Below are 27,351 nucleotides of genomic sequence, written 5' to 3' on the forward strand. Positions count from 1 at the left end.
CCCAACAGTGAACCAATGAATGATTGTTGCGAAAAGCTACTTCACGCTTAAATCGGTCAGTCGATGAAAAATAATTTTCACAATCGGAAACAATTTGACTGCAAACACAAGACGCTTTTACAAAGGCTGGTTACGGGAGCGACATCAGTTGTAAAACAACGAAGAGTTGACAAAAAGCAGAAATGAAAAGTAAGTAATAAAATTTCCTTTAAATATTCTCTGTTCTGTGAAGGTTTTGTTTATTTTTTGGTTTGTTTTGGTTTGTTTTTTATTTTAATAAGATTTGGAAATCTCTTTGAAACACCGGAGAAAACGTGATGATATCTGCGCCAACAACATTTCCTAAACATTTGAAGACGAAATGTTGTGGTTGTATTTTGTTGTAATTCCAATTAGTCAAGAACTATAATCACTAACGCCTTTCTTTTTAATATTAATTTCCTTCTTTCTCTTTTTTCTCTCTTTTTAAATATATAATGTGGATAACAGTATAACGAAATGTATAGGCTTCTCTTTCCTTTTTCCTCCCTTTTCCTATCCTATCTTGTTAATTTTAATAACCAAAACAAGGAATTTAAATGAAAAGAAAAATAATGAATTTAGAATGTTAAAACTAATTAATTTTTAGAGATCTTCGCGATGTCGTCAAAGTCATTAACTCGAACAAACGAAATCAATCAGCCAATGATGATTACATCCAAAAAGCATCAATTAGACATTTCACTCTTCAACATTGTATTTGTTTATTCGTTGATGTGTGGGACCCTTTTTCAATATTTTTATTTGTTAAGATATTTATCATGAAGTTATATTTTACACATATTCTTATGGTGAATAAAAAATCATGTCAAACATGTCTTGCAATATACTTCAGTTATATTTTGTTCGGTTGGCCATCTCGACTAAACCCCCAATTGTTTTTTTTAAGGCCATCCTAATTCATATAATACCGTCTCTTTTTTATTTGTACCGTTTTACTTTATATCTTTTTTTAACTCGTATTTGAATGTATATATTTTTTGTATTTACTTATTTGTTTTTTAAGGTATTTGCTGGAATTGAAATAAACGAATTGATTGAATATTAACATATTATGAAAAGTGAATAGGATAATTATGATAATCCGAAACGAAACCATGTCAGTAGCCCATGGAAGGGGAGAGGGAGTGAATAATGTTATAATGAATTCAATAATAACAATATTAATGTATTTATATAGCGCATTTTCTATATTACAATGTTCAAATGCGCTTTACAATATCGTTAACAGAAGAGGTGAGTTTTTAGATATTTTTTGAAGGTATTGATAGATTGATGGCTACGAAGAGATATGGGTAGGTTATTCCACAGTTTGGGAGCAACGGTCGTGAAGGCTCTGTCACCAAGTGTGGTATAGCATCTAGGGAGATGGGTGGTTCAGGGTGATGCCTTGAGAGGAGCGAAGGGAGTAGCGGGTTGGTTGCCTGGTAGTAATGAGTTCAGATAATAGGTAGTAAAGACAGTTTCAAAAAGTAATTAGCTTGAAATCTATTATGTGAGGTATGTCTAGTGTTGAATAAGCAAAGGAAAACACAAAGTAGTATATCCAGTGAATGTAATAACGAAGGGTATTTTCATTCCTTATCCGTATAAGAAGAAAGCTAAGAGCAAACCGCAGATTATATGATAAATATTGCGATTTCGTTTGTTTGATCGTTTGTTTGCTGGTATTATTTTGATAAGGAAAATGCGCCATGATGATGCCAAATATACTGCGTGGAATGGACGGACAAAATAATATTGTAACCAACCGGGGAAAAGCCCAGAATCGTGTGTTATCAGGACTACGAGAAGACTCACAAATAGTATATTAAAGGTATTACAAAGTTTTGGTATGGGGTCATGAATTTGGTTCAAATTAACATATTGAAAGCATATGCGTTCCTACAATATTCATTGATCGTTGTCCCGGTTGAAATCGAGTCTAAAGTTATGAAATTATAAATAATAAACCCTTTATGTTGTATAGCTCCCTCTCAAGGTCAAGATATCAATTTAGCTATGAAACAATGTTTTTTTACTAAAATCGACTGATTAGCTATTCCCGTTTGGAAATGATATATCACAACTACTTATTCTGAGATAGCGTAGGCGCTATTTGAAATTTATCAAAATTTACCGGGAGCACCGGTAAAATTTTTATATTCAATTTTTTTCGAAAACAGAAGTGTTTTAGGGGTTGATTTTTTTAGTGCCCATAATACATCCACAGGGGCATCATGATCCAAATATATCAAAATTGTAGAGATTCACTATCCACCAAATTTTCAAAATTTCCCAAAACTTTGTATTACCTTTAAAGGTACTATGTCCCTTTGGCAGCCAACCTCAAATTCTGTAGAACTTTGCAGGAATTAGGAATATGTCATGTATGTCCTATCTGTGAAATTTAAACGTTAGCAGTGTCCTCATATTCAAATTATGCAAGGAAACCCGTTTACTTGCTAGACTTCACTGTCAGACACTATTGAGTGACTGACTGGCTTTTTTTCTTCTTTGGTAATAACTTACATGAAAAGAGTTGTAAAGGGTACATGAGGATTTGTCTACATCAATAACCCACTTCTTGTGATGGCCAAGATTAAACTGATTGAATCTTTGGGCAGCATAAAAAGTATGACCATTCAGTACAATTGTCTGAAAATCAAGACTGTTACTTTTGGGCTCTATAGCCCTAAAGTCGATTTGACAACTAATAGTCGTTATTTTCCCACTTGAAGACATTTTTTTGGCCTGCAAATGGGACATAGTTCCTTTAACTCCTTGTTACTCATTACTGGTCGATATGGGCGCAACATGTGGTTTATGCCGTGAAAGCCTTCTCGTTTACCATCGATTAAATAGAAAATGTTTACACACATAATGTTATCTCTTTGTCAATATTATCTCGCCTCGATTACATTTATACAATACCTACCTGCCAACCTAACCTACATAGTTTGTATACCTTGAGGTCGATTGCAATCCTAAAATTGATCCGTTACGAGCATCTAAATTAAAATCCAAGAGGTATTGATACAAGAAATGAATACAAAGATGGCTGAGTAATTACAAATAAAAGATTAAGTTATTTTCATCGGAGTTAATGTTGCTTATCCTTGAGAGCAATCTGTTGCTCCTCCCCTGTTTTGATTAGACATTCTATGGAGCTTATTTATTATTACCTGATATTGATTTCGAAACTACTGAGACTGTGTTAGCAGACAGCCTTTTTCCTTTCATCCTCGTTCCGAACGTTTTAGAAATGTGTAAGAAATTTAATATAATCAGATTTATATGCATGTTTTTAAAAAAATGTAACTACATTGATATACGCCTGAAAAATAAATTTATTAAACAAACGATTCACTACGTTGCAACGTAATTTTAACACTGTTATACACATTTCAATCACATTCAAAATTATAATACGTATTCAAGTTTCAATAATTAAAACAGAGCGTAATGGTGTTTAGTAGTACCTCGTTTTTAAAAACTACGCATTATTCTCGGGAATAAATCAACCTGAACCTAACTTAATGAACCCCGAAGTGTATGAAAAAGGGGAATGGATAAACATAAAAGAGGACTGCGTTTTGCAATATAAAAAGGGCGCGAAAGAGGGTGCATAGACTATTTGAATATTCAAACAAATATTTGAAATTGTATTTGATAGTGACTATCTCATACAGAGTTCAAGCGAGATTTTCAAAATCCCTACCCCGACGCATTTCTCTCATATCACTGAGGATATTGATTCTGAGAACTATACTTCCTCTGATAATAGCTGCAAGTTTGGAAAATATTGTGTAATTCAATGAATGAACATCACTAAAACCCTTTTTTTTAATAAGTTCAGTCTATCAATGAATGTGTCGCTTCCAGCTTAATGGGAGGAAGCATCATGTGTTTCTGAATGTCGAGCATAAATTGATCTAGTAACTGCTCTAAAAGCCCAATATTTGCAAGATTAAACACATTGACAATTTTTTATATTCATAAAATTCAAATTGCGATCCTGATGTATTACGTGAAACATAATTTAGCACCTCTTAATATAATTAATATAATTAATTTATTTCAGTATAATAAAGATTACCATCAATATAATACCCGTTCCCATTCATCAAGCCTTGGCTTTTAGGGGTACCCTGACCATTTAAACTGTATAATTTTCATACATGCATGATTTGTATATTGATTTTTTATTTTAAATGGATAAATAAAACGAATTGAAAACGAATTGAAAAGAAGATGGTTTGATACACGGATTAGTCGATCAAGTAATGCTCTGAGAGAAAAGGGTTTTGAGACATTATGGTCGATGAACCCGACAATTATTTTTTCAAAAGCATTACTAAATCCTTTGTCATTGTAAGAAGCGTTAGACTGCTGAAGAAATTTTTAATACAAGAGCAACCTTGATTCATAAGTTTATTTTTCCGTGTATAATCAATTATCGTCTTCCAGTAAAATGTGTATAATATAGTCTTTCAGGCCTGGTGTATTCAATTCTCCCGCTTTTATTTCTATTTCCGTTCTTTTGTCTCAACGTATGCATTTCATGTTAACGAAATGTACATTATAGAAGTATAGAGAAATGTTACAATTCCTCAAAAGCCTCACAAATATGAACCGTGGTTTATCTATAGTGTTTCATATATCCTTCTCCCCTCCGAATTTCATCCTTTTTTCCTTTGTGTGATCTTCTTCTTCCTTCCTTCTTATTTAAATATTTGTAGGCCTGCTCTTTGTACTACTAATCTCACTGCTTATCAACATGATCAACTTTGGTCATAACTGACTGCCCACAGCAAGAAAGATGTTATCTCATTATCATTAACACAGGATTAACGCCTTTGTGGCCCTCAACGGAGGACCAATGTAAAGGTCTTTATTTTCAAAACAAACTCAGGCAAACTCTTTTCATACTTGAACCTTTAATATCCTATATGCTCTTCACCCCACTGCTCACAAATTGGATTCGATCGCCCGGCCTTACATCATTGTGCAATACTTACTTAATCCTCACCCCTAAACCCGCTAAAGAGTCCCCACTTAGATGGATTAATGGCGGTTTAAGTGTATGTGAAGAATGTGTGGGTGTATAGAAGAGGTCTGATCCACCTCTAATACCGGTAACAGATGACAGTAAAATCCATGACGCCCCAAAAAAGTTTTAAGGAGCCGCACCTGCGGAGAAATTTGATTATTTTGAAAACAATCTACCTGACTTTTTTGTCTGGTATTCAAACAAAGATGGCAGAATGAGCATAGCTAACGAGATATCTCTGCCCGACAGCTCAGGAGAATGACGGCCGCGGAAAAGTTTTCCAAAAACTCCGCGAGACACACCTTTTCAGTCTCGTGGATTCTTAGAATATATTCTAGAAAAGCATGCCAGGCCAACATCGCCGGTCTTATGGGCTGCAAAGCAATAATTGTTATGGCTTTACTTCGTTGTGAATGTTTCATACTGCCTTGTTTATTTAAATTGGTTGTATGACTGCGATTATGGAATTATCTCAATAAAACCGTTCAATCAGACAATATTAATTTGAGCTGGAAGTAAGTCATCGAAAGAATTAGCCGGGTATCATAATTATGTACATTACCTAAAGACCAGTCATGATAACGCATTTTTTAATAAACAATTACTTCTTGATATAATTATACCGAGTCACAACAATCACAAAAAACACATTTCGACGTGTCTCAATCAGATTAATAACAGCATTACATTAACTTGAATTTTTAAAAATATGACTGACGATCAGTGGTATAATATCATAATCTCTGAGTCACTCCTACAATATTTGCTATCAAATGCAATGACGCAAATAATCTGCTGTACTTTGGTCGAATTCCTTTGAATATCTGTTTTCATCAAACACGAATCTTTGTCTTTTACCAAACATCTGCTCGTCAATATAATATAAACAGACATGTATGTACTTTTAGATTGGAATAAATGGTTAACTTTTTTGTTATATCATCCTGAAATATTGTAACCATGTTATGCTTTGCTTCTTAACAATTATTGTTTATTTGTTCATTTATTCGAAGAAAACACAAACGCCTTCCTTATGAAATATTCAAAGAAAAACTTAATCATTTCAGATATACCGCTGAACGTGTTTATGAGGTATTTTGTGGAGTATGAAACCGGATTCATAGAGTGTTTTTTAGATCATGTGTTTGTTACTTTTTAATAGGATGGCTGTAGCCATAAGATTAACATTTGATTGTGTAAGAGTATAGTGCCATCTAATCCGTATATTGTACAAACAAGTTGAAGGTTGATTACTTAATAGGATGTGTAAAGCTTTGTTAATCCGCATTCATATTGGAGAACCAAGAGCCGTGTTGCTGTGTGACTTAATATAACTATCATCATTATTAAATACGACTCCATAAGATGCGTGACTTGGAATAAGCAGAAGGTTCAAAGACAAACTCACCAGTATTACTTCTGCATTTAAAAACCGCTGGGTCAAGTTCAAAGAAAACATTAATTACATCGTTTTGCATTTGACGAGGACACAGAAAATTGGATTCGGGAAAAACATTTTTTCCTTCTAAACTGTGAAAGTGCATGGTATCATCTGTATTTTCACTTTTAATCTTGTTAACTTGTTGCCATTGTCGTCGTTATTGTTGTTACAGATCCCCACATATTAAGGCGAAAGACGATGCTGCTCGCTGCTCGCCGTAGTGATGATATATTGATGCTGTGAATTTGAGTCGTACAACGACAACAGAACTGAAATTCAAAAGTTGATAAGGTTGAAAGAAAATAACAAAGAGCTATCGGAGAGGAGGAGAAGAAAACCATGTCTGATAAAACATTAAAAGTTGACATTCACATCGGAGCCGCCGACGAGCTCCTACGCGATCTCGATCAAGCCATCGAGGGTAAAGACGATCAGAGCTTCGTTACTGGTGATCGACGAGCGAAGGGGACATCGCCGGGTCGGAACAGCTCGAGCGCCTCGGACTCGGGCCTTAGCTCTGAGAGTGAAAGCGTACACGAAGCCGACTACGAGGAAAGAAAAGCCTTGCTGAAATACGTCGAGGATCACGTGGTCGGAAGGGATACTTGGGCATCTGGACCATTTGGTGAAAGACAAGGCAAGTCGAGATATTTTTTTGTTGGTTAATTCATATCATATTTGACCTACACAAATTATCTATAATTTCCATAACGGGCCAAGGTAGAGTTGGGTACGGTGCCCTACAAATTTGAAACTACAACAATTCCTGTCAGATCTTTAAAAAGTATAGCCAATCTTTCCAAATTACTTAATGGGGTACTTACTATTTTTAAGTCCATATAACACCGTTTACCTCATTACCCATGATGAATGAGTGAGAGAAGCAATTCAACGGAAAGATGCACAGGATTTTGGCGCTTTTATCAAATGAGCAAGCGCGGCTGTTTCTTGTCTTGGTGACCGAGGGGACGCTTGTAAAACCCCGAAGAAGAATTTGCATTGGGCTTTTCATATTTTGTATTTGTTTAAAGCCTTCCCTGTATTATTGTTCAAGGGACATGCTGGAACCCAAACAGTGTCGTAAGTGCACAGAAAGTACAATAAGAAAATGTGCTTGCCCCTCTAACAATTTCCTGGCAGCAATTTTAGACCCCAAATGAAGTGTGGAATCTGTGTGCTTGTCAGAGAATGATGGCATTGAAAAGAACCCATATATACCCGATATCTTTGTATCTCCTAATTTTGGTCGTCGGGGAATTTTCAGAAACCACGTTTAATATTGATGAAAATAAATTCTTTCTATAAATCCAAATAATCGCTGGTCATGGTGAAGCTTATTGTTGGGAAGCAGGACATCGAAATATGATAACAATTGCTAACATTATGGCCAAATTAACCCGCGCTTTTGAAAATGTCATTGTTGACTGATTGAATCTTTGCGCAGCACAAAACGTACACCATTCGGTCCAAGGGTCTGAAAATCAGACTATTTACTGAAAGGATTGCAATGCCTAAAGTCGATTCGACTAATAACGGTCATCATTTTTTTCACAAAAAGACATTTTGAAGTCCTTTGTTTTGAAGGAAGTTCTAAATTAGTATTATCTTTCAAATGCCGGTGAAATATAACCTTTTCATTTGTTTGGCCTGCAAATGGAACATAACACCTTTAAGAGACAATATAAAAATTACGTTGTATAAGTTGTCATATATACTCCCATTTTATTCTGCTTTAGTCCAAGAAATCAATTTGAATAACAGAATTCTTGAACTGAACTTTAAGCAAAGTTTTAGGGGTTGTATCAACTTGTCAAGCCACATAGGCTTTTACTGATTTCATTTTTAGACTATTTGTATTTAAATGTTAGTACTCTGTTTCACATATTTAAGTTGATTTTATATGTACATTGTAAATGTTTATAACCTGTTTTTTAGGTTTTTTTTTACTGAATTTGAAATAAAATGTATCAATCAATTTATTCAGGTAGCTTTGCACAAAAACATGAGATGCTATAATTATAGGTCCCTACCGTAAATATAATTACCATTTTTTTTTAATCGCAGGTTTTATCGATGCTTATAATCCATCTCTGATCTTTTTAACAGAATTGAAAGAAAGGATCGTGAAATTGTAGTAAAAACATGCTTGATTATTTTAGAGCGAATTGACAGTGGCTTTGTTATTTTTTTAAACTTTATTTTGTTTCTCTAGAGTTTTACTCCTCTCTTTGTGCAATGATATACACAGGATATAGGTCCAAATACAATGCCAAGTACAAAACAAAATCCTTTATTCAGATCAAAGAGTTTTGTCCCCAGTCGTACCAGCTTAAAAATCATAATCCTATTCATGGGCATGGCTACGGGGCGTAGGACTTGTCCCACCTTCGATTCGAATGGCGAGAAAACAATAAGAGAGAGAGAGAGAGAGAGAGAGAGGGGGAGAGAGCGAGAGAGGAGAGGAGACGGGGAGGGAGAGAAAGAGAAAAAGAGGGTTTAAACATTTGAGTTGTGCATTTCTGTTAGCCAATACTAACTATTATATTTGCTATCCAAATTGTTTAAAAAAAGAGAAGAAAAATTAAAACGTAGAAAAAGTGGAGAAAAAAAGTTTAGATCATTCGTCAATCAGGAACGGTATCCAGCCATTACACGCGCGGCCTTGACAAGTCATGTTTGATGTCTAAATTCTGTCTGGTCTGGTATTCTTTTGTAGTGAGATTAGTTCAAATGACGTAACTTTCTTTAAAATCACCCCCTCGATGTATCTAAAGAACCGGCTCTAACCTCGTCATAGAAAATGAAAATCCATCGTTATCCAATTCGTTATGTCAATAATCCAAGGAGTTAGTCGCCAGGTTGATCTTTCCGCTTCATTTTACCTCAATCGAATTAAAATTGGTGTCAGATCAAGCATTTCACGGTAAAGTGGATGAAATCGATCAACATTGTCTTGAAATTGGCTTAATCGTACAAATCAGCCCCTTTTATTGATTGAGAGTCTCTTGGGGATCGAAAATATAAGGATGTTAAGAAGATACTCAAAAGAAGGAGAATAACTAGATACGTCACCAGCAGGGACTATTCAAGATGAATGAACCGATAAGTGTCGCCTACCCCATCCCTGCGCCTAACCCGGCCACCCGCCACACTTATAAGATTTTTGGAAAGCTATTACTGGGCTTGCATCATTAGGATTGAGAAAAGCTTATTCTTAGGGGAAAAATCAGCTCTCTTTCATGATGTTTGGTGACTTTTACAGATTCACCAAATTTCGCAAAGTTAAGCACGATATTCCCTATTCGAATAATCACGATTATAATTATGAACAAAAAGTTATGGCACGTACATGTATTTTAAGCTCTTCCAACTTTTACCTTTATCATTCAACGCTTTAAGATCTAACCGTACTGTATGTTTTCAAACCAATCAAATTCAAAGGTTGCAACATCAAAGGGATCCGTTAACTTTGTCTTAGATCCTTTAAAAAAATCCTTGATTTAGCTCATGCTGCAATGATAATTATAAACCTTTAGGTCAGTCAGGAACCCCGTGACTTTTACAAGCCGATCGCCTGTCTGATTATCAAGATATTTATGATTGAAAATCGAAATCAAATTTTGCGTTTGCCAAACGGTTTTCATCACACTACAGTCTATTGGGGAAAACGAGTATGGTAAAACCGGTCACTCAAAGGGTTTTACTTTTTTTGAGGCACTTCTTGATCATTTTGAAGCGCAACATTGTTAGGGCTTCAATATAACACCATATCACAGACACTGATAACACATAGGACCGTGCATCTCATATTTAACATTGTTAAACGAAACCTTTAAGGCATGATATTTTACATTTCAAAACAAAATAATACAAACTTTTTTGTTCATTAGACGCCCCGTAATTAATGAAAATCAAATATCACTTGTTAAGATTTGAGGAGGCAAAGATGTATATAATTATATTCCATGTTGAAATGATAACATTTGTGTATCAGTAGGTGAATGCACTTCCAAAGGCGCCAAATGGGGTCAAAGTCCTCCTGGCAGTTAGACGCATAGTACTATACGCGTCTTAACTGCGAACCATGAAAAAATCCCGAGTTTATCCCGAATTTCGCGAAAAGTTATCATTACTTTTTAATGCCATTTTAGGCCACATTTTCGCGAAAATTTTACCTGGAGAGGAGACAATGTTCTTATATTTACCAAAGTCTCGCATGGCACCAGTAAATGGATATCAATTATATTAATTGCATACCCGGGATTTCTTCGATGAGGGGGTGTGTATATACTTATTATTATAGGGTTTCATCGTTTTTCTCTGATGGAAAACAGCGTTAGATTGTAACCTGATATACTACTCTGGAAGACAGCGTAACGACGGAGCGCACCCCCCCCCCCCTCTCCCCCAGAAAAAAACACACAGGAATGTTGAATATTGGAACCTGACATTCTAATGCATTACATATTCTGTATTGAGAAATTAGCTTATCATAATTTTGCGCTGTTTACATTTTGTTTGTTTGTAAGGGCACGGATGGGGACTAGGAAACTGTGGGGGCATATTTCTTAGACCCCAGATTATGAAATTCTTTATATGTGTAATGTGTCTTCACGGAGAAGTGCAAGTAAAGGAAAAATCGGATATGAAAATTGTCAAATGGATTTTGGGTAACCCGACACATGCTCCGGCGACGATTACTCCGGTGACATGCTCCGCAAAAAGCGACAATCGCTCCGCGACATTTGCTCCGCGACATTTGCTCCGCCGACAATTGCTCCGCCGACATTTGCTCCGCCGACAATATTACTTTCATGGGTTATAGATATTTTGTATGTGTGATTTGTTTTGTTGTTGTTATTCAGGTGCCTGGCATCGCTTTTTAATCACTGATGTACAACATGCATTACGAACATTAAGCTATAGCGTAGCGAGCAAGCGAATTGTCATCCTTTTCATATAATAACTGAAAACCATCTGCCTGCCTACCACCCTTTTTTAAATCAATGATTATTACACATACATGTAGGCCTATATTTCATATTCCATTTTATTGCTCATTTTCCCCGACGTGTCGCGACGCTCTTTTTTAAGGTGTAGGAAGTGACCCATTTTTTTACCTCTGCCTAGTTAGCCTTTGTACTTTGATACGTGCTCCTTTTCTTTGCTAATAAGTGTTAAAACCCTTTTGATAGTGTCCCCTTTTCCTCTCATCATTACATGTGCCCCTAATTTCAAGCGAATAAGAGAGATTTTCCCAAAGGCTCGCTCGCTACTCTCGCTCGTAGTTATTATAATAATGTAACTTAACAAAGGCGTTTTCAGTCTTCCGTTATGAGAATGTGCTTATAACCTCATCAAGATTGGGTTTTTCCTCTTTATGAAATGTAATTTTTTGCACTGCGACCTCACAAATCTTAAACATTTTCCTCGTTCGCAAATGAATTTTCAGACCATCACACCCAACTGCAAATTATGATGCTTAAGCAATATCTTATATGATCTATCAAGATAAACAAATATTGAAATCATCCCCGATAATATAATCACAATATAAAGGGGTGGTATATATGTCTAAAAAATTGTATATTTTCGCTTTGAGATTTCCCTTTGAAGGTGCCCCTTTTTCCAGAAAGTGCCCTTTTTTGTTGGTGCCCTCTAACTTTGGAAGTCGCTCCGCCGCCTGTGATCTACCTGCCTTCCGCCCTTCTTCATCTGACGTTTAGGAGCTGCACATTCGTCAAATGAATATGTTTAAAATTATAATCGCGAGTTAGCGTAGCAAGACAGCGAGCGATTTTTGTTGAACTTCTCTTTTGATAATAATTATAGACATGATTTTTAATAAAGTAACTGTGTCTTTCTTTTCCCGTGAAAGGGAGGGCACAAACACATTTAAAGGTACTATGTCCCTTTTGCAGCCAACCTCAAATTCTGTAGAACTTTGCAGGAATTATGATATGTCATGTATGTCCTATCTGTGAAATTTGAACGTTAGCAGTGTCCTAAAATTAAAATTATGCAAGGAAACCTGTTTACTTGCTAGACTTCACTGTCAGACACTATTGAGTGACTGACTGGCTTTTTATTCTTTGGTAATAACATACATAAAATGAGCTGTAAAGGGTACATGAGCATTTGTCTATATCAATAACCCACTTCTTGTGATGATCAAAATTAAACTGATTGAATCTTTGTACAGCATAAAACGTATGACCATTCGGTACAATGGTCTGAGAATCAAGACTATTACTTATTGGCTCTGTAGCTCCTAAGTCGATTTGACTACTAATAGTCGTTATTTTCCCACTTGAAGAAATTTTCAAGCCCCACCTTTTTTAGGGAAGTTCTAAATTAGTATTATCTTTCAAATGCCGTTGGAATTTAACCTTTTCATTTTTTGGGCCTGCAAATGGGACATAGTACCTTTACCTTGGCGAGCGAGCATAGCAAATGGTCGAAATTCTTGGGCTTGTCATTTCATATTGAAAAGCATCTGCGTGCCTTGCATCGCTTTTTAATCACTGATGTACAACATGTATTACGAACATTTAGTTATAGCGTAGCGAACAAGCGAATTTTCATCCTTTTCATATAATAACTGAAAACCATCTGCCTGCCTACCACCCTTTTTTTAATCAATGATTATTAAACGAGCATGTAGGCCTATATTTCATATTCCATTTTATTTCTCATTTTCCCCGACGTGTTGCGACACCGCGCCGGCAGGATTTACCGTCATTAATTATACCGACACCGTTCCGACACAAAAGTTATAGGCCAATGCAAAAATATGGAAATTAAATCTTCACATATTTTATTTTGTGTCCCTTTTTCCTTGTCTTTAGCCTTTTCGTTTCTCTTTTCTTTTCTTTTCCTTTCTTCCTATCTTTTTTTTTGCTGCCAAAGGGAGCATTAGTCTTTTACGGGGCTCTCCTGCTACGTCGGCGGAACATTTGTCTTCAACGGGGTACTTTGGGGAAGGAGCAATGTTGGAGCATTTGAATTTTACAGGGCACTTTTTGGGCGGAGCTGTCGGAGGAGCAATAGTCGGCGGAGCAATTGTCGGCGGAGCAATTGTTGGCGGAGCAAATGTCGTCGGAGCAATTGTCGGCGGAGCAAATGTCGTCGAAGCAAATGTCGGCGGGGTAATTGTCGGCGGAGTAATTGTCGGCGGAGCATTTGACGTCGGAGCAAATGTCGCGGAGCAATTGTCGCGGAGCAATTGTCGCTTTTTGCGGAGCATTTGTCGGCGGAGCAATCGTCGGCGGAGCATGCGTCATGGATTCGGATTTTGACTTGACACTTTGATAATCATGGTGGAATCACAATTTCCGATATAATTGAAAAAGTCCATTTTAAGGAAGTATTCATGCATATTTATGTCTTTCATACTTTTTATACCGATTATATGGTATTGTATTGTATGTTCATTTTTATTTTCTTCATTCCCCCCTTCAGTTGTTTACTGTGATTACACAGCATCAGGAAGGTGAGAAGTTATTTTTTATATTTTTCAAGTCAGAAGATTTACTTGCTCATATTTTTATATAATAATAACGATCTACGCCTAGTAAGTCAAGTAGGGGAAATAACATTAAATGTTGCGTGAATAAAACAGGGCTCATCATGCTCATGAGCAATGAATAAAATCGTCATGTGTCGAATTATTAGTATAATTTACTTTTAATGGTTAGCAATTTGTTTTGTCTTGCTAATGCTATGTCAGCAAAGCAAAAAATAATCAAGATCTATGATCATTGATGGGTGATCATATTTTTAATTAATTAAAATGTGGATTACTTAAACAAAATTGGAATGATTTATTTTGAATTGTTAGTAATGTGTCTAAAAATTGCATTTTCAAGAAATGAGATTTACGACCAGCAAGAAATGCATCTTTATTCCGCATTCACATTGTAACCGTGACGTCTTTTCCATTTCCCCTTTCTTTCAGACCTTTTCGCTTATGGAGGATATTTTAACCGTGATTTTTTTTCCTTTTCGATTTCAGACATCTTTCGTTTATAGAGGATTATATCACTAAACATGTTCAACCACTGTATGCCAACACCCACACCACTACTGGTATCATGGCACGACAAACCACACGATTCAGGAAGGAAGCAAGGTAGGTAGGGACCGTGGCGTAGCTATAAGTGGGGGGGGGGGGGGTGATTGGCAGGGGTCTGCGCTCCAATCGAATGGCGAAACGGTGAGTAGAAATGGAAACTGTTGTATGTATCGCAAATAAATGTTAACGCCCTTCTGGCTCCAAACAAATTATTATCACACCACCAAACACTGTTTCCATTTCAATTTGGGGATATTGAATTTCTTCAGAGTAACCCCACATTAATTTATAGCAGATATTTGCGCTTTCAAATGACCCTGATTCTTGTTTTTCATCTTGCTTGCAGAGACATCATCAAGAATTGTGTGAACGCGACAGAAGATGATGCTCTGATCTTCACTGGTAGCGGGACCACTGGGGCAGTCAACAAACTGGTATCAGCTCTTATGCTCACGGGTGAAAGAGCCAAGAAAGCGGTACGTTCATTATTGTGTTCCCACTTTTCCCTCTCAAAAGTAGATGTATGTAAAATAAGCAGTAAATAGACGTTCAAACTAATATTTGGTTAGTCCAATAGCCATTCATAATGAAAACAATAAGACTGCAGAAATTTATGTGATAGAATATCAAGAAAGTGATTGTCTTTTCCACCCGTTTGAAGCAATGTATGTTTTCAATGAAATGATACAGTACATTATATAATTAATATCTCAACACATTTCTCTCAACAACCAGAGATGAGGTAGGTAGACTACGTAGCGATGATAAAAGTACAAACGAGAGTTCAACTCAGATCATCAAAGCACAAGAGGGGCTTGAATCAATTGGATAAAATTTGTAAAACATTGTTACTGGATATATATATAGCTCGAACAATGAGAATATCTGCATACAATCAACTTCTGTCACGCAGCATGCCAGCGCCAGCGTTAATCGGTGTTCTTCTTGTTCAACAGCGTTGAGCTCCCCTCGACGCTCCTTTGTTAATATATATTGACTAAAATTTAGTACTATCATCTGGACGGTTCCACATGAGAGCTTTGCCACTAGAGCAATAACGTTTTGACTGATGACCTAACAGCTACCAGACAGATGCGGGTTTTAACTGTTCTTTGTCCAGCATAATAGAATATCAAGGTCGGAAGACTGCATGATGAATTAGAATAGGACACATGATATGAGGTAAAATACGTTACAATGATAAAAGTTCAAATGGGAATTCAATTCAGATCATGAAGCACAAGTGTGGCTAGATTTAATGAGACGAAATTTGCACAACAGTCAGACTGCAGCGCCCGCTTAATTGTTTTTGTTATATCGTAGTCGGTTTTAAAGCGTTTTCTATCGTCGTTGGATGATTTTCGCCGCGTCCATCGGTGTTCATCCTACTCAATACCCATGTTCTCCCTCGAACCTTCTTTGTAAACAGATATCGATTAATATTTAGTATTATTATCTGGACGGTTCCACTTAAGAGCATTTACCAATATGACAATCATGTTTTGACTGTTGACCTAACGACGACGAAACAGTTTCAGCTGTTGTTGTTTGCCTTTGCCAAGCGTGTATAAAGAGAATAATAACCCAGACAAGTACCCCGTCTGACAATTTTCCCTGAAAACTACCCCGGACAAGTACTCCCAGGATAGTTACACATGAATATCTACCCCTGGAACAACTATTCCGGAGAATTACCCTAGGATAATTTCCTATGAACAACCCCTCGGACAACTATCCCGGACAACGATCCGTAAAGGACAATTACCTTAAGAAAACAACCCTTGACTTGATAAAGTACCCAACTGGGACATTTACACCAAATTTCGTATGTTAGTGGGATTTTCACAACTTTGTTTTCCTCCTCCCTTGCAGGTTGTGTTCATTGGGCCATACGAGCATCACTCTAACATCCTACCATGGAAAGAGTCGGGAGCTAAGGTAAATATCTAAAGCAGGGCTAGTGGGGAGTGGGGGAGGGGGTAGCTTGTTATTACATTTGTAACATTAAAACGTTCATGCATAAGCTCATTCGAAAGCTCATAAAAACAGAATTGGCATTGATACTTTTCAGCTCTTATTCCGCCCCATTTTCCGGACAGTAAGCGAACTACCCCCTCTTTATGAATACGTCAGTGCTAAAACTCATCTGACTAATGCAACATAACCCTTTACCTAATACCAAACTCATCAGTGTCATAATGGGACTAAACAAAACTAAAACGTCCACTTTTGCGTTTACCTCACTGTATTATAAGTCCAATGAGCCTCGCTAGACACAATTATGCTAGAATCTACCTTGACTTTTTGAGAGGTTGTTATGAAATGTGGAGGGGGGGGATTAATGAAGACAATTAAACCATGTGAATTTATTCTTTTTCGCAGGTTGTACGGATTCGAGATGACGAGCATGGGATGGTGAATTTGAAGTTGTTGGAAGAATCTCTCGAAGTAAGTTTACTGCGACACTGTCCTACCGGTAGCTACTTGCTCCCTCTATATAGAAAACAATGCCTAATCGGTGACCATTGGTCCCCATGATCCTCTTTTTCTTATGTTAATTGAGAGCTGAGTTGATGAGATAACCACCTGTCCAGTGACCTTGCAGTGTGGTCTAATCCCTCCTATAAACTAGTACAGATAAGCTTTAACACAATCACAAAGACTTTCGAAAGTCAACCTCATGCACCTGTAATTGTTTTGTGCATCATCTTTTGAAATACGCGGTTATTACCATGACATATTACGTAACTCAGTTATGATTTTCTATCAGTAATGTAATGAGGCAGTTAAAGCATGGAGATATCTCCCTGGTTAAAGTGCCATCGAGTTGATTTCTGGAAAGTCTTTGCGATCGTAAAATGCTCCTGAAAGTTTTCCAAGCTAACAAAATTGGCCCTCTACTTTGATAACATGTCTTTGCCACAGTACAATATTACCATTCTCTCTTACCGTAGACAAAAATATTTCAAAAACCTCTCCTATATTGGTTGGGCCTACTCAGGTTCAAGAAGATCACTTCGCTAATTTCGAGAATAAAATTTTCAGAGATTATAGTATAACAACATCACTTTCTTTACATACAGATGTATCAGAAGAAAGGTCGGCTTCTGATTGGTTGTTTCTCAGCAGCGTCAAACGTCACCGGCATCATCTGCAAAACTGACCCCGTGGTGGCGCTCTTACACAAATATGGCGCTTTATCGTTCTGGGATTATGCAACAGCGGGTGAGAAATTTTGTCTGATCGTAAATCCTTGATTGCTAAGTTGAACGTGAATATGTGAATATTAATAACGAGCAACATTTCACGTGTTGCTTTCTTCATTGCACATGAGTTACCGAAAGTACAAAAGCCCTTGAATTCTCTTTTTCAGGGATGGGATCCTGCTTAAATTCTTCGTGCTATGTAATTATCATAACTATCTAAATTTATTTGTCAAGGTATCTAATTTTGATTTGATTTGACTATACTTCTATAATGATGTATATATATACAATCATTCGTGAGGATTTTCGTTGCATTGCTTGATTGTAAGAAACATACTGACAAAACTTATTTTTTTCATCTTTCTAAAAAGAATATGATCGGTGGGAAAGATTTTCGAGAAATCAACTGAAGGGAAATTCCAATATCCTATATAAGTGATATGTCATTCTAATATTTACACATTAAAATGGGTGATGAAAGACGAGGTTATTGAAATTACATTTTCTTTGAAAGCTACCGTCATTGCATGATGATATACCGGTTCTACAGCTATTATATTTTGACTATTATTTTCTTCAAATTTGCATCAGGTCCATACCTGAGGATAGACATGAATCCTGCGCACACCGGGTAAGTCCCCTTCGGTTCTCATCCCAATCACAGCTCAAAGATGATTCATACATTTGAGTTTACAACTGGGTTGATTTATTTATTACATTTTTGCAAACTTTTAGTCATAGTCATGTACAATAGAAGTACAAAAAGTTAATAGAAAAACCATCCAAATTAGTAAAAACGGTATTTTGGAAATTGCATATTTGAAAACCTCGGTTTACAACCAGGTCGGTAAAATTATGATCGTATATTCAGTGCAATGCACTTATACAATGTCAGTGTCGAGTTTCATGATAAGTAAAGCCGGGAATATTGATTTGTCTCGGGAAATGGATCGGTTTACTATCTACCCTCTTGATATAGATAAGCATAGTTATATGTGAGGGGCAGGTACAGGACTTCGACAAAAAGGAGAAGAAATAAGAATAAAATAAAATTCATCACCTCAAAACGGGGGGGGGGGGAGGGGGCAATTTTTTGACCGTTTGTACTGAGTGCTTGTCATTTCTTTTCAAGAGAACACGGTTTTGTCCCTTTTCCGCCTGATCGCCTAAAACTGTTGAATGTCCGCAGTTCTTTTAATTTCATGCATTTCGCACCTTATAATAATTTTGTTTCAATGATATTATTTCCTCTATCTCTCCGTCTATCAGTTATCTTGTGAATTTGATTTCAAACAATGAGCCATACGTTTCTTATTCATTTTGATAAATATAGAATCGAGGGGGACTGCCGAAAAGATGCCGTCTATCTGTCACCGCACAAGTTTGTCGGAGGAGTTGGCACACCGGGTAGGCTAGATAGTTCCATGAAAAGACGTTTGTAACGGAATTAAGCAGAATAATTAGACCATTGCACCATTCTCGACTGCAAAACTTGAATCAAGATCAAGATTTCAATAATCCTTTTTTGTCATGTTACTTGTCAATCAATGTGTGGTTTTCGTATAATTATACTAAGTGATTTTTTTTTTTTTTTTTTTTTTTACTGATGGCGAAAGATTTCTCTAAATTTTCTACTAAACTCCACTAAACAGATTTAAAATAGATTTTATTGTAATAATATTTCTTTCTTCGCTTTTTCACAGGAATCCTCATCGCGAAGAAGAAGCTGTTTCTCAACGCTGTACCTCACTCCGTCGGCGGCGGCACTGTTTTATATGTGAGAACAAAGCCGTTTAATTGCTTTCATTTGGACTCGAATTGGCGTATATTCTGTTGTTTGTACTTGCCTAACAAAGCATGATTCGCCATGATGGTCAACTTCAATTGGGTTGGTCAAACTCTCCCAATTAATGGCTCTGTTTGAGAAAAACATCATTGCATAGACTTTCAAAAATCAAACTACACACTAAAAAATAATGGTACAAATTTGCACCCTATAGGGTGCAGATCGCTGCTACAATAGCAGCCACCTATAGGGTGCAATTTTGCAAACTTGCACCCTATAGGTGGCTGCTATTGCAGCAGCGATCTGCACCCCAAATGTACCCCTATTTCTTAGTGTGTACACAGAAATATTAAATGCCATTACATTGACATTACAATGACATTGGCTACTTGTATTACGTAATCTGACCATGCTTTTTATAGGTAATAAGATATCAATATCACCCGTAAATTGATATGTTGCATGTCTTTAGGATTGTGTTAAATATATATTCTGCAGTTTTTGTAATCCTTTGCCTTTAAGTTGTGCATTATAAATAATCAAGCCAAGTACGTTTTCAAGTCAAAGTTCATTTCTCCACTCTGGTATCAGCTAGCTTAAAAAGAACTAATTGTAAACGGATGACGTAGCTCAATGGAAGAGTAAGGAAAATCCGATGAAGGATACAAAGAATGTCATAAGCTTTATTCAAACTCAAATTGGCAACGATGTGACCTATCTTTGAGCAATGAACAAACGGTTTATTTTGAACATTGTAGGCGGAAAGATTTATTTCTTAATTAAAAACCTTACAGATTATATTCAATAATTTTTTTTTAAATATTTGTTTTGTAAATAGATGTGTTGCCAAAGCGAACACGAATATTCATGACGACTATCAACTGAATGTGCCACTTACGTTATATTACAGGTAACACGAGACACACACCATTACCTGCATGATATTGAAGAGCGTGAAGAAGGAGGAACGCCAGCTATCGTCGAGTCTATCCGAGCCGGACTGACCTTCAAAGTAAAGAACAGCATAGGGACCGACATCATCGGAGAGAGAGAGAAAGAACTCACTTCGTAAGCGATCACACTCATTCATTTGATTATATTCATAACAGGGTTCCTAGCTATGCTGAAAATTGGGGAAAACTTGAAGAAGAAAAAAAGGTTCCCAATTTTAGTATTTTTCACATAATTTGATTTGGTATTCATGTACTAGTATAACAGGATTTCCAGCCATTCTTCAGATTATCAGGAAAGACTGGGAAAATGACATTTTCCTGTTTTTATTCTATTCTATTCGTAACGGTGTATCAAAGTATGCTATAGAAATTGGGCAAAATATTGTAAAAATATGTTCCCCCTTTTCAAGTTTTACAAGTCGATTCTATAAACTAATATTTATAACAAGGTTCACAACCATTCTCGAAATCAGGAAAAACTTGAAAAATGAGTCCCTTTTGAACTGCATTGATAACAGATCGTTGATATCATTTCCTCGAACAATTATTTGTACCGCCCGATTTTATTTGTAAATCGTTATCAACAAGCAACTTGATTAAATCAAGCCTCACTCTTATCATTAACATCTAGAATTGCCTTCTCGAGATTGAAGAGGAATGGAAACATCATCTTCCTGGGCAGCACGAAGGCAGATCGACTCCCTATCTTCTCCTTCTTGATCATCCATCCTAAGACAGGCAAGATGCTTCATCATAACTTCATCGCAGTCCTCCTTAATGACCTCTACGGTATACAGGCCAGAGGTGGATGCGCATGCGCAGGACCTTATTCTCAGGCAAGTTTTATACGAGGAAATGTGGAATATTAATATACAAATAATACACATCAGTGAAGGCATTAGTAAAAAATTACCCGCACGAGGTACCTTTTAAACATCTAACACGCCCAAGGCAATAGCCGAGGGTGTTTGGACTGTGTTGAAGGTACCGAGTGTGGGTAATTTTACTAATGCCCGAACAAAATAATGTGTATTATTTGTTTTTATAAGATTATGCTTTATTTGTTTTATAAAAAGATGTTTATAACATGATGTTGATAACCGGTCATTACCATTGGATAATGACCGGTCATTATCCAAATTACGCGTTAGACAAAATAAATGCCTGGTCACGTGTACGCTTTCAACCAATCATTTCATTAGGATCCACGTCATCATCTTATAAACCAAGGTTATCCTTCTATCAGAGTTCTTTGTCAGAGACCGTTTTATTTGCCCTCTCTTTGTCCTAATTGTACTTTCCGTTTATATTTATTGTCCGACATCGGTTTCCAGTTCATTTTTGCGGCTAACTCTGATGATCGATTGCAGAATGACCACGCTAACAAGTATTATTCATTCATTGCTATTCTCAGAATTCTATGTGTATAATTATGAATATTCTGCCCGTTTACATTCCAATTTTAAGTAATTTAGTGAATTGGTATCTATTTACCTCATTGAGTCACGTCAAAGAAACTTTCCTTGGAGATTAGTGGTTTTTCTACAACAGAAAAAAAATCTTGAGTAGAAAATTCGTTTGAAATATACATGTATGTGAAATGAGCGGTCCACAGATTTATTCACCTTTTTTGTAATTGTACGTTCCAATAATGAAAAAAGAGGACGAAAAAGTGGCTGATAATTGTTGTTATTAATAATGGGTGCTTCAGGTAGACCGTTATAATACTAATAATAATAACTCATACGGAATACTGTCTCTAAGCGCTTTCTACATTACCCCGGTCATTGGATTCATTCACGCCCACAGTGTGCACAATCTCCACTCCCTGGGGAGTATTCCTACCACATGGCCATTGTAAGGTCATAATGGCATTTTTTGTCAACCTATGAAGTTCTTATTTCTCGCCAAATGTAGATTAATGCCTTGCCAAAGGACATAGTGCCGTGTCGGCATCGAACCCACGACCTTGGTATTTCCAGTCAGGGGTTAAACCAATCGACTACGAGTCTAAGACACCTCTACTATATGCCTAAAAGCTAGTTGTGAACTACCTGGATAAATATTAGTCGATTGAGTAATGTTTTTATTTTATTTCCTTCTCTTTTTTACCACTTTAGGATCTATTGGGCATAGATGAGGACCTTGCTGCTAAGTTCGTATACTTCCTGAAAGATGACAGGTAAAATATGCCCACACCCAATATTTTCATTTTTGTTGATTTCTTATGGTATATTACATACATATTGGCTTCCTTTTTATTGATTCACACCCTATATTTCATTTTGATATCAATGTTTTGATTCTAAAAGTTATACATTTCAATAAATATGCAAATATAAGGAGCATTTCTAGAGTATGGGGGGGGGGGAGGTTCGTGGATTGCATAATACATAGCACGGCATTATTTTAAATTCATCCATATGTGTCTTTTTATCTTAAATAGTGAGTTGAAAAAGAAGAAATCTAAGCAACTCATTGAGAAGCTGAAGAAAACGCCAGCACCACTAGAAATAATGAAGTAAGTATACCACTTTGTATTCTTAATATTATATTTGTTTAACCCTACTCGGTGTAAGCTAATATATCTCTCTCTCTCATTCTCTCTCTCTCTCTTTCTGTCTATCTCTATCTGTATGTCTCTATCTGTCTTTCTCTCTATCTCTCCATGTCTCTCTCTCTGTATCTCTGTATCTCTTTCTCTCTCTCTCTCTCTCTCTCTCTCTATCACCTAGTCATTCTTTAACTTTTCTTGATTTCTTTTTCTTTTCTTAACCAATTTTTCAATAAAATTATAATATTATTAGAGTTTCAATTTTGGGTTTGTCGTGTAGTGGTAGTTAAAATGGCATTTGGTTGATAATTTTAAATTTGGTTGATAACATTTTAGCGCTTAGAGACTTCGGTGGTAAGCGCTTTATAAGTAACGTTTTTTTTATTATTATTATTATTATTATTATTATTATAATCGATTTGTTTTTCTTCTTCTTTTTTTCTATTTTTGCAGACCTGGGTTCATCCGTCTCAACCTTCCTTATTTCTTTTCTGAAGACGTGGTGGACTATGTGCTCGAGGCGGTTGATGCCATCGGAAAACATGGATGGAAGGTGCTCTCACAGGTCTGTATAGATTTGAAGAGAAGGTTGCGTTCTGGTCAAAATGAAACATAGTTAGTGACCTCTCTCATTTCTTTTTATCTCAAAGGAAAGAATGTGATAGAAGAAATGTCACGGGTTGCTTTTAAAAATGACTTCAGAATCTAAATGTAACTGATAATACTTAATAGGCCTATTTTGGAAGTATTTTTGATGCAACTTGTGTAGGCGGTAATTTTTGTTTTACACATTGTGTGTTTGGTGCATTTCTCTGTTTGAAAGTCTAAGCAAGACCATGTCGATAGCTTGTCACTCTGATGATCGTTAAACATCTCAATAAACGATATGTACTTGATAACCACTCTTCCATAATAACTTCACAATGCAACCACAAGACCAAATACATCTTTAAGACATATTTTTGTGCTCGGATATTTAGCTTTCTCTTTTGAAAGAGTAGAGTCTGGGAAAGAAATTCTGCATGGCAGCTTGAAAATTAAAAGGAAGCCAAGATTATCAAAACTGAAAAGCGCTAAATTGTTTGATACGGAATACACATGTCCCACTGATTGTCACTTTCATTTAATCTAGTGAGAGTTGGTGTTATGTCTGAAGAAGGTCGTAAATAAGCAACATATTTCTACTTTTCTTTTTGGTAGGTTTTTTAAACAAAACAATGCATCGAATACTTAAGTAAACAATTTGTTTTAATAAATCTTTTGGTATGGTTTACCGACTCGTAGTAGCAAATCCTTAACTAGTTATCATATCCTGGGATACGTTAATTCATATTTATTTACAAAGAGTTATAGACAGCCTTCTGGCTCTAAACATTATTTAGAATCTAAATAATGAAGATTACACCTTTGTTTCACCCACTATGTTTCACAGTACACGTGCGACCCTGTCAAAGGGAGTTGGACGTACGTCGGTGCTGTGGAATCAGGTACGATATCGCACCAGACAGAAAGTCTGCATGACGCCATCTTTAGTCAAGGGAGTTTTATTGTCCCGCCTTCCCATTTCACGAATACTCGACAAACCATTCAGACAGAAGCATTTGAGGTAAGCCTTTTAGTCATTTACAGTAGTGCACTGATACTGTGGTGATTTGTAGTGTCCTTCGGTGTATATAAATATTGAACGATAAAACACCACCACCATCACCACCACCACCACCACCACCACCACCAACACTTTACTACTACTACTGCTAGGCCTACTACTACTACTACTACTACTACTACTACTAGTACTACTTCTACTAGTACTATTACTACTAATGCTGATGCTGCTGCTGCTGCTACTACTACCAATACTATACGAGTACTACTACTCTAGTTACTCTAATAGTAGTTGAATTAGTAGTAGTAGTAGTAGTAGTAGTAGTAGTAGTAGTAGTAGTAGTAGTAGTAGTAGTAGTATAGTAGTAGTAGTAGTAGTAGTAGTAGTAGTGGTAGTAGTAGTAGTAGTCTAGGGAGACGCTGCAAGCGGAGGCGGACGTGTTTCTGCTGAGCTCCCTTGTTTCTCATATTTTTTTCCGTTTTGGCGTTTGTTTCTATGCTGTGATTGGTACTAAAGTGATGATCTGGACGCGTACAAGCCATTTCTAGGATGAGTCTTTTGATTTAGCTTTTTGATTTTCATATATTTGGTGATTTAGTGATCAAATTTTGGCTTTTTGATAGTGAAGGAAGTCAAAATTGCAGTTGTTTTTGATGCGCGTAGTGCTAAACACCTGTTGTCAGTGACAACATATTGCGCACTCTGTTATTTGTTTTATTACTTCTTTGTTTTTAATTGCGCATATACACCTGCGCCAGCGCCTTTCATTTGAAGTACGCACAGAGGAATTATCCTTTATTACAATATGAACATTTTATGTTACTATTAATATGAAATAATATGAATAATAAATAAATAAATGAATAATAATAATAATAATAATAATAATAATAAATAATTATATTACTGTATTTGTAAAGATATATATATTACACTTTGTACTGATATGTGCGTTGGGTGTGTTTGAGTGCTGATAATATTATTATAGTTCACAATTTGGTATTTATTCAATTATTGTTTTTATATTTTCCTGTTTTACGTGATTAACTTAATCATAATTTGTTCTTGAATCGATTGGGTGAGTGGTACATACGCGGTATTATTTTATTTTACTTTTAGGCTCTGTATAAGCTTGGCTTGTTAGAGCTCTTGTGAGTTGTGTGCCGCGGGGTTTCATATCCTTAAACTGCTGGCGAACAGAGCAACAAGACCAAGCTCTGTAATTGTTAGGTTTCTCCAATGGTAGGTTTGTCCAATAATGCCGAGTTTGTGCCACGGAACCTAGTCGGACATTTCGATTATATTCTTTTTATGTCATACGTCTTTATCCTTTTTTTGTTTTTCTTTAAATATTTTTTATAGTTTAGTCTACCTTGCTGATACCTCCTCAAAATATATACGATAGACTATCATTAATTCTGCTGCATTACCATATAGCTTACTTAGAGGTTACTGCAGATCAATCACCTGTACTGTATCTAGAGTATAGTTAATTAGTGTAGGAGAACAGTAAAAACAGTGGGGCCATTGAAGGAGCGTTCACGTCGCGGTCCGTCAGATGAAAATCTGCGAATCCTTCAACCACACTACTCAAGTTTCTTTTAGTAACTACCACAACCAACACCATGGCTACCAATGACAATGATGACCAATTTGTTGCTGAGGCCCAGGGTCGAACTCATGGGTCCTTGTCAGGACCGGCCCTGAGTATCATCTCATCCAACATTGAAGGTCTTTCAGGCGCCAAACAAGAACTCTTGGCTGACCTATGCATAACAACCAACTGTGACATTCTCTGCCTCCAGGAGACCCATCGCGGGCCTACACGAGTTCGCCCTCGTATCTCCGGAATGACCCTCATCGCAGAGAGACCACATGACCAATACGGAAGTGCAATCTTTGCCCGTAATGGTCTTGCTGTGGACAAATCTTACCTATCAGACATCAATAACATTGAAGTCCTTTCTATTGACCTAATGGGAATCACCGTAAGCTCCGTGTACAAGCCACCTCAAGAGCCTTTCGACCTGCCCGGCAGAGCTACTGACGGCAGGATGAATGTGGTCATTGGTGATTTCAACAGCCATAGCATTTCCTGGGGATATAGAGAAATGAACGAAGATGGTGAACTCGTTGAGACATGGGCAGATGCTAACCAGCTGTCCCTAATTCATGACGCTAAGCTTCCTGCCTCTTTCAACAGTGCAAGGTGGAGACGTGGCTACAACCCTGACCTGATATTTACATCTACCAGGATTGCTAACCAGTGCGAGAAAGTCATTCTCGACCCAATCCCTCACTCCCAGCACCGACCGATAGGGCTTAAGGTTAATGCAGTCATTACTCCACGAGCAGTACCCTTCCGACGTCGTTTTAACCTGAGGAAGGCAAACTGGGAAAAGTTTGCTAAGGACTTTGACTCCTACATCCAGGACCTACCTGCCACCCCCCAAAACTACGACACCTTTGTAGAGTTGATGAAGAAATCGTCAAGGCGTAACATCCCCCGAGGATGTCGCACAAGCTACATTCAAGGCTTGACGGACCACTCCAAGGTGATGTATGAAGACTACATTGAACAATTCCAGATGGACCCCTTTAGTGAGGAGACACTGGAATCTGGAGAAAATCTGACCAAGGAAATTGGTGAATCTAGAAGG

At 36.8% G+C, this 27,351-nt stretch overlaps 1 protein-coding gene across 3 annotated transcripts in view; it reads left to right on the top strand.

Moving 5' to 3' along the window:
- The window catches only part of LOC100889512 (probable cysteine desulfurase), a 32,067-nt gene continuing 4,716 nt past the window's right edge, over window positions 1-27,351 (top strand). Inside the window, exons 1-17 of one of the 3 annotated variants that reach the window (XM_011680196.2) lie at window positions 1-189; window positions 6,685-7,149; window positions 13,974-14,004; window positions 14,527-14,643; window positions 14,933-15,062; window positions 16,459-16,524; window positions 16,969-17,034; window positions 17,670-17,811; window positions 18,384-18,423; window positions 19,126-19,199; window positions 19,496-19,569; window positions 20,489-20,646; window positions 21,163-21,367; window positions 22,652-22,713; window positions 22,978-23,052; window positions 23,539-23,650; window positions 24,518-24,691. In XM_011680196.2, the coding sequence (XP_011678498.2) occupies window positions 6,852-7,149; window positions 13,974-14,004; window positions 14,527-14,643; window positions 14,933-15,062; window positions 16,459-16,524; window positions 16,969-17,034; window positions 17,670-17,811; window positions 18,384-18,423; window positions 19,126-19,199; window positions 19,496-19,569; window positions 20,489-20,646; window positions 21,163-21,367; window positions 22,652-22,713; window positions 22,978-23,052; window positions 23,539-23,650; window positions 24,518-24,691 (1,824 nt within the window). In that variant the 5' untranslated portion in view covers window positions 1-189; window positions 6,685-6,851. Of the gene's footprint in view, window positions 190-5,322; window positions 5,587-6,111; window positions 6,462-6,684; window positions 7,150-13,973; window positions 14,005-14,526; window positions 14,644-14,932; window positions 15,063-16,458; window positions 16,525-16,968; window positions 17,035-17,669; window positions 17,812-18,383; window positions 18,424-19,125; window positions 19,200-19,495; window positions 19,570-20,488; window positions 20,647-21,162; window positions 21,368-22,651; window positions 22,714-22,977; window positions 23,053-23,538; window positions 23,651-24,517; window positions 24,692-27,351 lie in introns of those variants that run through there. The other 2 variants (XM_031000543.1, XM_011680197.2) reach the window with 2 other exon arrangements.

Source organism: Strongylocentrotus purpuratus, unplaced genomic scaffold (genome assembly GCF_000002235.5).
Source record: "Strongylocentrotus purpuratus isolate Spur 01 unplaced genomic scaffold, Spur_5.0 spur5_scaffold_6, whole genome shotgun sequence".
In the NCBI taxonomy this organism is placed as follows: Eukaryota; Metazoa; Echinodermata; class Echinoidea; order Camarodonta; family Strongylocentrotidae; genus Strongylocentrotus; species Strongylocentrotus purpuratus.